The 12,039-nt window shown below is 37.6% G+C and overlaps 1 protein-coding gene across 2 annotated transcripts in view; it reads right to left on the reverse strand.

The window, feature by feature from the left end:
* Positions 1 to 12,039, reverse strand: part of prickle2b (prickle homolog 2b) — a 68,420-nt gene that overhangs the window by 37,015 nt on the left and 19,366 nt on the right. The window contains exon 1 of one of the 2 annotated variants that reach the window (XM_066697987.1): positions 4,603 to 4,649. The exons of the other annotated variant lie outside the window; for it this stretch is intronic. Coding sequence (XP_066554084.1) covers positions 4,603 to 4,616 — 14 coding nt within the window. The 5' untranslated portion in view covers positions 4,617 to 4,649. Of the gene's footprint in view, positions 1 to 4,602; positions 4,650 to 12,039 lie in introns of those variants that run through there. 2 annotated transcript variants of the gene reach the window in all.

The raw sequence follows: 12,039 nt of genomic DNA on the forward strand, positions 1-12,039 counted from the left end.
TTATACTTATCAACTGCTGGTAGTTTCCTTAAAATATTGGATTACAATTTTTACAGCAAATATTAAGACAAATACAAATAGGAAATTTATCCTCCAATTTAAATGAGGTAAAACCAACTGCTGTATGAAAAACTGACTTTTACGTGACTCTCTCTGAAAATCATAGATAAATGAAAACCCTCCATGGTTATCAATTACAAACTTTCAAAGCTGAAGGCAACTGGGCTTACGTTGTCTTTAGTTCTAAAATGCCCTGATTTTGTTTCTAGCGCCGTGATAATTCCCTTCATGTGTCTGTGGTTTATGATTTTGTGGAGGAAACATTTCTCACAGCATGACAGGATTCTTGGCAAGCGAATGTAATGGTCATAATTGTATCATCTCATTCTTCACATACCTTCTGAGTGGGCAGACAGCAAAAAGTGTGAAACATTCAAAAGCACAGCCAAGCAAAACCCAACAGAGGAGCATGAAAGCTCACATTACCATGTTTTACTTCAATCACCCTGCCATTGTTAGTACACTCAAGTGAAAATATATAATATATAGTGAGAAGAAAAAAACACAAACAAAAAACAGTGAAAGAGTCTTAAATAAGGTTCAGATTGAATCAAGAACTACCCCTATAACCACCCACCTCTTCCAAATTCCTAAAGTGCCACTTGATGCCAGTGGAAAGCTGTGATCAAGAATGGATGGAGTAGAGTTTGTAATTAGTGATTGGCATGTGGATCAAAGTTTTGATGTAATCCAGGTCTTCGTACGACAGATATGGCAACAGGAACCGAGGGTTGTTGTATAACAAAGCCACAAACAATGCTAAGTGTAGATTGTATCCAGCAAACTAGATTACTTCTGCAAAATAAAATAAAGAAACAAAAATAAAATAACCTGATGGCTTTGATTAACAGCAATATCTACCTATCTTGCTCCATAACCCGAAACAACGCAATTCCTTGGTTAATGCTGCTCTGGATTTTCTTTTAAAAGAAAATTATAAAAACAGTGTTTATAGATTCCTTTCTTTCCATGAATAGTGATTTCTTCTCAATTTGGTCAAACACATCTAATGTAGAGAAGCTTCTAAAATAGTTACAATCCCAACACAGCCAGCATAATTCTCTGCTATATTTTCACTTTGTCTTTCTGCAATGGAACAGAGGAGCAAGAGGGTAATGACTACTTTCCATTCCCAACTAATAATGGCAGAGACTACCCGCAGTACTTTCATGAGTTGAAAGTTAACAGACGTCAACAGGAATGAGTACATTGACTCATCCCTAAGCAACATCATTATTTGGCTGTGTTTACTCATATCCTACTGTCCAAGAGACTTTATTAAAGACATGTTTTAAGTTTGTGTTAAAACATATCAGTCTATCTATTTACATTATAACACTAAATATGAAATCAATATTTCTATGTCATCGGTGTAAGTCAAAACAGGGATAGAGTGTAAAATGTGCTGCTTCTCCAATGCCACACAGAGTACAAATATGTTAAGATTAAACTGGAAATTTAAAATGTAGTGAAAATAGTCAGTCGTTACTGAAATTGGCATGTTGTCAATTGAAGCTACAATTCAGCTTCTGCTTACAAAAAGTTACAAAATGACATGAGCACCACTTTCTGCCAAAACAACCCACTGGAATTAAACAATAACAATTTCTACTAAAGTGCTTATGACAGTGTCTTGAATCAAAACAAAATATGCCCATGAACAGGGAAATCAAACACATTCTTACTGCTCTTATTAAACTCCAATTCTTTAAGAAACCACATGAACAATGGCAACTCAAGCAGTTGGACCATAAAAATAGAGAATAAATTCTTCCAAAATTGCTTTTCTATTGTCAGAGGAACCATCCCATATGGGATCATTCATGTGTCGAAAGAACACACAAGCCTAGTCATAGAAGTTAAACGGCTTCTTTTCAGGTTAGGCCTTCTATGCACAGAGAAGCATGGTTCCTTCTCCCACTGGACATCCTGTGGCACAATCAATCAGTGGATATTGCATCTATTGACAGTTTACACACTAGCCCGCAGGCCTGCTGCTTCCTCAGTATTGATCTCCCCGTAACTTAACCAAAAGCCACAAAATGGTTATTTCCTCTACACAAACACACTTACCAACACACAAGAGCCACTGGTTGTGTTCGTTGTGAGAATGTATTCGATTCCCATATGTAGTTTGTAGGTTAGACACATATTTACTTTATTTATATTTATATATTTATTCAAAGATTGTGCTCTAAAACACAATATTTAGCAAAAGGGACATCAGATAAGAAAACAAACAAGGAAGACAAGATGTTACCAAATAATTAATATATAAATCAGAGAAGCAAGGCATACCCTAAAGCACATAGACTGCTTGTTATTGGGTCAAATATCAATAGGATGCAAATGGCCAACAACCTCTCACACTAATGTGTAAACTTTATGAAACCAGTGTCAGCTTTTCTCCTAGTTCCTCATGACTGATTTTATATATCCAACTGGGGCTCCCTTCCTATTGAAGTCTTTGGTTTAGCTGCTCTGTCCCCCAGCACACAGAAGATAAAATACTGTTGCTAAATTAACATTTGCCACTCGGGACTAAAGGCACAAAATACAATTTTCTAGCTCTGCATTAACAGATGTCATATATCAGATGCTCAGTTGCAGCCACCTTAAAAGCAATGAGCCAACCCATTCGCCTATGTGCTTTAGACCACGAGACAAAGAATGATCTGTAGGCAGTAAACAAAAATGCTTTTGTTTCAAAAGCATACACTTAGGGACACACAACCACACGTTATATATTCTGAAAGTGTGCCAAAGAAATTATTTATTGGCTGCAAATTGTATAAGGTTCATTCCATGTGGAAATATGACCCGATTTCTTTCTTATAGCATTACAGTAACAGATTATTTTCAGTAACATTTTTTTTTCCCCTTCACTACTTTCCAAGCTGCCTAGAAAAAAAAAAAAAGATGACAATTTCCAGTGAATCAAAGAATGTTTCCGGTGAAAGTCTACTTTTTATTTTATTATCAAGTATTGCATTTTATTCAATATTCACAGTTAATGGCTGCATGTGAACTCCTTTCATTGTAATGAATAGCTTGTGAAAATGAATATAGCATTACAGTACATACTTGTCAATTTCCCACATAGACAAGTTTCCACAATGTCTTCTAAGGAGGTCAACAATAAAATAATCTATATGTATTTAAATCAACAATAAATTATTCCTTCAGTATAGGTTTCCACAAAAATTAAAAAACAATATTCTTACATCCATAACAAAAATGTACAGCACCCAGTTTGCTTGTGCTTGACAAATGTATGTAAATTCCAGAAAGAAATGCAATAAAACTACTACAATTTCTAGTTAGTTTCTAGTTTCTAGAGTAGATTCATTTATTTTGAGGACCATACGTGTTCTTTATTTTTAATGAATGCATGTCAAATTGTATCGGTGACTGCTTATAGGGCAATTAAAAACCACAACCTAAAAATATAATTCTGACAAGAGGAAAGTGGTATCAGAAGTGAATTCAAGACATGGCTGTAATCAGCTTGTTTCTCAATTAAGTAATTCTGTAACAGTGCTCTCCACAGTGAGCATGGCTGTGGAGCGGTTGTGCCCATGTGCAGTAAGTAAGCAAGATGCTGGACTGAGCACAATGACAGAGTGTTTTTCAATGAGCTGGAAGGCAGTGCAGCAAGGAGACAAGGGCAGACAGTAAGTGCGCAACTGGGGATTTACTTATACTGGGGTGATTGGATTTTTTTTCTTCCCTATAGTAGTTTCCTATCTATTGCTGGCTGTACTGTTCATGCTTCAGCAATTCCTGCTCCCAGAGATGAGGAGCAAATTCTCTGATGACCACTTGAGACAAGCCAGCAATAGAAACATGGGGAGAATAAAACTAATTAAAACATATTTACTATTAATTTGCATCAGTAAAACAGTCATTCAATTAAAATACATGAGATTTTTTTTTGTATACACTAAATGGTTTTGCCTACATATTGACTGGTCAACTCAAATTCTGCCCCTTCCCTTACATTCACATACATGCATATTTATTAAACAGGGAAAAGTCATTGTGTTCAGTAACAATAAATCAGAAGATTTGTTTTTCTGCTGGTCTGTTTCTCCTCTTTTCTTTCTTTAATTTCATTCCCATCTTACACATCACCTGTTTTATCAATACAGTTGGTCCAGAGGGATTTACTGCTCTACTGTGGTGTATAAAAAAACAACCAGACTGCTTTGGTTCTTATCATTTTTATAATCTTCCCAAGAACAGCAGCTGTTCTCCATTCAACCCAAGGGAATACCAAGGTCTCACAAAGAAGAAACAAAATATAAAAGTAAAAAATATCTGTGCACAGCCGCACTCTGTAACATGAGAGGTTTTATATAATTAAATAAAGTTACTCTTAATTATGAAAGAAATGTGGCTGCATTTCCCTAAAAGGACTTCACCACGACCAAATTAGCGGAAAAAAAAGTGAAGAACTAACGCTTTCATTTAATTTAATTTCCAATCAAGGTTCTCTTTTCATTTTCAATATGTAAACACAAACTGCAAAACAATACATACGGGTTCGGGTCCATATTTTAAATGGTCAGCCGGGTCCGGGTCGGGTCCCATTCTTGTATTTCGGGTCCCGGGTCTGTTTATCATTGTGTGTGATACCCGAGTGACGCAATGACTTTACCAATTGACGATTGGCTCTTTTATTTTGAAGGCGGGACTTATTCCACCATTTCGGTGTTTGACAGATGACGTAAACCGAAGTGCGTCATTGGCGTTGGCGCGATTTTTGAGATGTCGTGGTTGGAGTTTGTTCGCTTTGTATCTAAAATCTATGGCAGACTCGTCTCAGCACAGATGACAGCAGATTAGTAATGCTAACGTCAGCGGCCCTTAGTTCAAAAGGGCAAACAGTGGAAGTTATCGTATTAATGCGAGATACAACAAACAAAGTCGTGTTTGTCCTCCGCCACCGTGACAGCAAGTGGACTTTTGAGCTGAAATAACGAGTGGATTATACAGGCGCTTTCAATCAGCAAGAGAGAAACAACATGGATGTTATTTTACCAGCTGTCCTGGCGAGGAGGATGGGCTGTGTGCGTCACGGTCAGGTACAGGAGAGAAGCTACTAACGTTACATTAGGTAAGACACAAAGTTTTATTTTCACAACTTGTAAATTAACTTGTTAAAATCGATTAGCTGTGGGATCTGTGCTGATCGGGTTCAATCGGGTCTGTGTGTCCCGGCCGGGTCCATGGTGTGGAGGTAGTTATTTGATTAGGAGAGGAAGGATCCTGTCCGCACACTGCATGGAAAAGAGCGACCAAAGCCATGAGAAATTACTTGTATTCATTTAAAATCATCAGGTGTTGAAGTGCAAAGGGTGCTCTTGTGTTTAAAAACACTAAAGGCTATTTCACTAAAGAAACACCCTACTCTATGTGATGTGCTTTTTAGTGCTAATCTACACTCACCTAAAGGATTATTAGGAACACCTGTTCAATTTCTCATTAATGCAATTATCTAACCAACCAATCACATGGCAGTTGCTTCAATGCATTTAGGGGTGTGGTCCTGGTCAAGACAATCTCCTGAACTCCAAACTGAATGTCCGAATGGGAAAGAAAGGTGATTTAAGCAATTTTGAGCATGGCATGGTTGTTGGTGCCAGACGGGCCGGTCTGAGTATTTCACAATCTGCTCAGTTACTGGGATTTTCACGCACAACCATTTCTAGGGTTTACAAAGAATGGTGTGAAAAGGGAAAAACATCCAGTATGCGGCAGTCCTGTGGGCGAAAATGCCTTGTTGATACTAGAGGTCAGAGGAGAATGGGCCGACTGATTCAAGCTGATAGAAGAGCAACTTTGACTGAAATAAGCACTCGTTACAACCGAGGTATGCAGCAAAGCATTTGTGAAGCCACAACACGTACAACCTTGAGGCGGATGGGCTACAACAGCAGAAGACCCCACCGGGTACCACTCACCTCCACTACAAATAGGAAAAAGAGGCTACAATTTGCACAAGCTCACCAAAATTGGACAGTTGAAGACTGGAAAAATGTTGCCTGGTCTGATGAGTCTCGATTTGTGTTGAGACATTCAGATGGTAGAGTCAGAATTTGGCGTAAACAGAATGAGAACATGGATCCATCATGCCTTGTTACCACTGTGCAGGCTGGTGGTGGTGGTGTAATGGTGTGGGGGATGTTTTCTTGGCACACTTTAGGCCCCTTAGTGCCAATTGGGCATCGTTTAAATGCCACGGCCTACCTGAGCATTGTTTCTGACCATGTCCATCCCTTTATGACCACCATGTACCCATCCTCTGATGGCTACTTCCAGCAGGATAATGCACCATGTCACAAAGGTCGAATCATTTCAAATTGGTTTCTTGAACATGACAATGAGTTCACTGTACTAAACTGGCCCCCACAGTCACCAGATCTCAACCCAATAGAGCATCTTTGGGATGTGGTGGAACGGGAGCTTCGTGCCCTGGATGTGCATCCCACAAATCTCCATCAACTGCAAGATGCTATCCTATCAATATGGGCCAACATTTCTAAAGAATGCTTTCAGCACTTTGTTGAATCAATGCCACGTAGAATTAAGGCAGTTCTGAAGGCGAAAGGGGGTCAAACACAGTATTAGTATGGTGTTCCTAATAATCCTTTAGGTGAGTGTATGTAGTATTTGGATCGGATGCTTCTCGAGTTTAAAAACACAAGCAAATGTTTCACAGCTCATGCTTTCATCTGTGCTTGGATAGTGCAGCTCACCGAGCTCGTTTTAAAGTCCTTTGATTAAATAACTTAAATCATTTTAAACTTGATTGTAATGTCTGCAGAATTTGAAAATGAGCTTTGTGAGCTGATGGTCATTTGTGATGATTGGACTCTTTTGCAGGCAGTGTGCAGGCAGTGTGCAGACAGGATCTTTCCTGGCAGCTTGTGTTCGAAAAAATACTTTTCCAGAAATATACGGCCTATGTTGTATTTTAACCCTTGTGACTTACAGAGCCCAAAAAGTATGGCTTAGGTCTGTAAAAAAATGAAAGTAGAGGGGTACAGCCACCTCTCATATCAGTGGCAACACAGGCGTTTTATGTTCAGACTAGCAGCGCTCATGTTAAATTAAACAAACCAATTTTGTTCTAACTTCCTTGCGGTACAAAACGCCTGTTAACCTGCTATTGGTGGGGATGTGACCTATCAAATGACGCCTTCATTTGGGGTGTGCATGAAACCACCATTTAAGCTTGAGCTTTTAGAGAAGGGAAGGAACCGGAAATCTCGGTGTCGCTGCGCCCCGTGTATGTTTACTGTATGTGATGTGCTTTTTATTACTAACCTATGTAGTATTTGGATCGGATGTTTCTTTTAATTTTTCTTAATAGGAATTTGAAAACAGTGCACATAAATGGTTGTAACCTCTTCACGGAGAGCTTCTACACTGTGATAAATGCTGTTAGGGAAAGGCTTTTCTCACTATAGCTGAATGGCCTTCATCAGAATTACAAGAGCATAGGGAATGGGTCTGCATTTAAATGTGATCACATAATGAGAGTTTGAAAAGGAGACCACAGACCCACATCTGAAATTACATGCATTGTTCCCCAGCAATCATCTCAGCAGCGAATCAATCCATAGCAATTCTTGTGGCACAATCGGTTTATTGAAATAGAAGCATGCAAGTATTCCAAGATGATCCTATATATAATATTTATTTGGTCCTTAGAATTGTAGTAGCTTTTCTAATGAAAAGATGGTTATTGTGACTCCAATCACTTTCAGTAGTAATAGTATAATGGGGGATTATTACTAAAATTATTTAGAAGTGGTTTATTTTCAGTATTTTGGCTACAGTATATTTTTATAAGATGACTGTTTCCAAAATCTTTTTAAAAACAACAAAAACCAAAACTAAAAAAACACTGACCTGCTGTCAGAAATATGGAGAAACGAGAATAATAGAATAATTCTAAACCTTAGCTAAAATAAAATACAACCTGTGTTAAGTATTGAGCAATATACACTAAATTACCAAAAGTAATGGGAGTAAAAGTAATTGTTCTTTTTAAGGGCATCACTGGGGCACTGCCAGTACATTTGTGATGTTGTGAATAACAGCACTGTGCTAGCATAAAGGACTTTTACAATAATATCTAGCTTGTAGCCCGGGCTTCTTTTCATCGCTAAGGGTCTGAAAGTGATTTTCGAGTAGGAAAGGGCTCACTTCATCCACCAACTGAAGTGCAGCAACCAGCCTTATTATGACGAGGGCCCTACATCTACCAACACAGTTACAGCAGCCATGCCACAGAGCTAGAAGTAGAACACCGTGGTTTAAAGGAGAATGGATTTTTTAAACATTATATTCCTGAATCAGCATCTTGACCTCCCGGCCATCCCCTGGGATGAACTGAAACCAGAAACAATCTGCAATGTCTCTTATCTTAACTTCTCTTCATTGTTTTTTCCCAGATAGGTTTTCTCAAAAGTCTTGCAACAGTCATTGAGGCAAAGTATGGGTCTATAATACTTTGAACACAGACATATTATGGCATTTCTGTTGTTGCCACATACTTGCAGAACACAAGATTAACATACTAAATGTGGAAAACACAGAATGCTTATCAGTTACAGTAACTAGAAAAGAATAGCACTTTTCAATTAAAAAGTATAAGCGTGACAGGATAGTGACCTATAAATTACAAGCTATCTTAATCCAGAAGTTTGTTATTGATTTTGAATGCCAACAATGTGTAAATGTATACCAGAACTCAGTGGCAGTGGCCCTGTTTGCGGTTTTAAATGTACTGTTCTAAGAATGCGGTGAAATAGAAATGGACATGTATTAACCATAAAAAAATAACTGGGTAACAGGTCATTCTTCTTGAAAGTATATTAAAAAAAAATCAACTGGAAAATGATATCATACTCATGTCTCAAGAGAATTAGATCAGACTCTAATTGTTAAAACTGGAAGCTCATTAGTCTGAAGTACAGTTAATATAACTTTTGCACTACAAAGGTTATAATACTTAAAAATGCAAATCAATTCAGAAACCTTTAGAATAACTGAACTTCAAAGTCTATGATCTGGGAAGTAAATTATTACTCCTACAGATCAAGCAACAGGTCAGCATCTTCCTTCTGGCTGCTAAATTCAAATTCTTGCAAATTAACCAAAACTTTGTCCTGTACTATTTACCCTAAGACAGGGGGACCACTTGGCTCTGCAATTAGGATATCTACAATATTTTTATACTAGCAACAACAAAACATATCTTATATTTTCCCTCCTTCGAACCGAGCTTGTCATTCCACACGCACTCAAATTGATTTACACTGTTTCCCTCAATGCATTTCAACAGCATGTGGCTTCACCACAGAAAAATTATATATAAAAATCAGCAGCACTTATTCCTGGAATAAATACAAATGATATCATGAGGTCTAATTAAACATGACATTTAATAAAGCCAATACAATGCTGTTGGCCTACATGTCCAGCTTAAGTTCAAATACCATCTGCCTGAGTCCTTCACTGAAACATTTGTAGCCTCTGCAATCAAAACAAGCTGTCACTGCTAAAATGCAAAGCAGGTTTCTATTCTATTCTGGTGCTCAGAAAATGTGAAGGAGAAAAATAAAACTGTTTAATAAAATCGCAAATAAGTAAGAATTACAATAATTAAAGACATTAATTGCTCAACTTAAATCTTCACATCCAAATGCATCTTTCAAGGCACAAACCAACACTGCTTAACATCACCAGAGAATACAGAATATACCATAGAAATATTTAATTGTATGCGTTTAGCCATTTTATTAAACTGCTTCATAATTGGAAGATTAAAAAGGCAACTTACGTAGTATAGAGTCCCACAGTGGGAAACACTATTGTAAAACAAAACCTGCTCACATATATATGTCTCCATAGGTGAGTATACTGGAGATATTATCAGGGGTTTAAGATTTTGTACATATTTCAGTGGCATATGGGGGATAAGCGAGTTAATGCAAATCAAAGAAGTGCTAAACTTTGGCAAGCATAACGCTTAAATTCTCTGCAACACAGGGATTTAAACAATACTGATCAGATTGACATTGATTAAAGTTATTAGATCCGAGGCCTACAGGGATGCACGATTCATAATGGCCTAATTAGATTTTTAGAACATGAGGATATTAGAAGCCTGGCAAGTTTTAATAGCTTGAGCAGTTCACAGGGAGACGTTTTGCCAAGATTTCGAGGAAAGAAAACATGACTGCAGAAGCTTACGTTCTTGAATCACCGAATGGGTAGCTGCTAAATAAATACTGTCGATTTTCATTTTCCGAATCGTTACTTTTCCTTGAAAATTGTATCCGAACGCACATCGAGATTAAATTGTATTTTGATTAGACTTAAGCACCTCTCGTTGAGATTTAAGGGTGCATATTAGGTTACTGGATAGGATTCCATGAGTCAGTCAGAATTCTCTCAGCACACAGTAAAACTATTAGGTAAATACTGGAACACAGTGCACATTTCTTTTTGACTTCACAAATGAAAAAAGGAGTACTTCAGGTTTATAATATTTTTCCTTTATGAGACATCTCTATTTATTTGGTAACATTTTTGTATTTTGTATACATCATAGTGACTATATAAATGAAGGAATGTGCTTTACATTACCTGGGATAAGAATTGGTTTCCTTATAAAGTAGATTAACTGAAAATATTTTCCTACCCCTCTAGAATTTCCACTGATATTAAATAATGGACCTTAATATTTGATGGTAACTATACCAGGATTCTATTACATTACAGTGACAAAGGTATATGGAAATCCCTTCATTTTAACATTTTAAGCATAATAAATACCATTTGCCAGCTTATATTACATAAAATAGTTTTTTTGTTTTTTTTTAATCTGCTCCATGAAAGAAACAAAATTTGCAACTAACAATGGTAGCAGCATCCAAGCTGGGTGTATAAACTGAGACTTCTATTAATTGTCACAAATGTTTCTCTTCTTCATTTACTCATATTGGCAATAGTCCCTTATTATTCTGCCAAACCTCCCTCTGTCGGTCCTTGCACCGGCTTAAGAAGTTTTGGCACAATACATGCAATTCCTCTGAATTCTTCTGCGTGCATCGTTAAGTGACTCTTATTTCCCTGTGAAGCAAGGTTATAATCTGGTCTTCAGGGCCAGCTGGACAGTGGACACCAGCCTCATGAAACAAGCCCACATCCGTAGTCGTGCAAGACGCGACAGAAGACAGCGCTGCATGAGGCTGAGGATCGTCCAGATGATCTTCGCCCCCCACAATGGAAAGTGTGCAGTCTATAGCGAACGGTCACCTGGGAGATCATGGCCATGACTAGTCTGGTGCAGCGTTTCCCAAACAGTGTGCTGTCAGGCATGAATAAGCGTGCCACACAATTAGCCTAACATCAACACAATATTCAGCCTTTATGCTGAACTGTGATGCTGCAGTGCAGTGTCCACAGGAGGGACCCTACCCTTTACATCATATTATAATATTAGTAGGATACCTGGATTAATTTATCGCCAAACAGCAGCCTCAACCCGAAACCTAGCCAACACCAACATTTCAACCTAGGATGGTAACAACCAACACCTGACTCAGTTAACTCCCTTAAACCTATCCTTAATGGAATTCGTTTTTTTTTTTAATGTATTCTTTGTACAGGATTATACTATAATCAATGACAAACTATTTTCATTTTACAAATATACAAAATCAATTTCACAGGAAAACCCTTAAGTAACAGGAAAGAACACCTTCTGTGTTTGGTCTTAAATGGTTAGTTTTAGGCTGAATTGCAAGACTGCAGAGAGGGTTGTAATAGACAAAAAAATGAAGAATAAAATAGTTATTTATAGTCACTTTTCAGCAGTACACCATCTTAATAATTTGCTTCAGTATCAAGTATTTGTCCAAGGTGACGGTAACTTCAGGGTTTAGGAGACTGGCTGTT

Source organism: Amia ocellicauda, chromosome 3 (genome assembly GCF_036373705.1).
Source record: "Amia ocellicauda isolate fAmiCal2 chromosome 3, fAmiCal2.hap1, whole genome shotgun sequence".
NCBI classification, from domain to species: domain Eukaryota; kingdom Metazoa; phylum Chordata; class Actinopteri; order Amiiformes; family Amiidae; genus Amia; species Amia ocellicauda.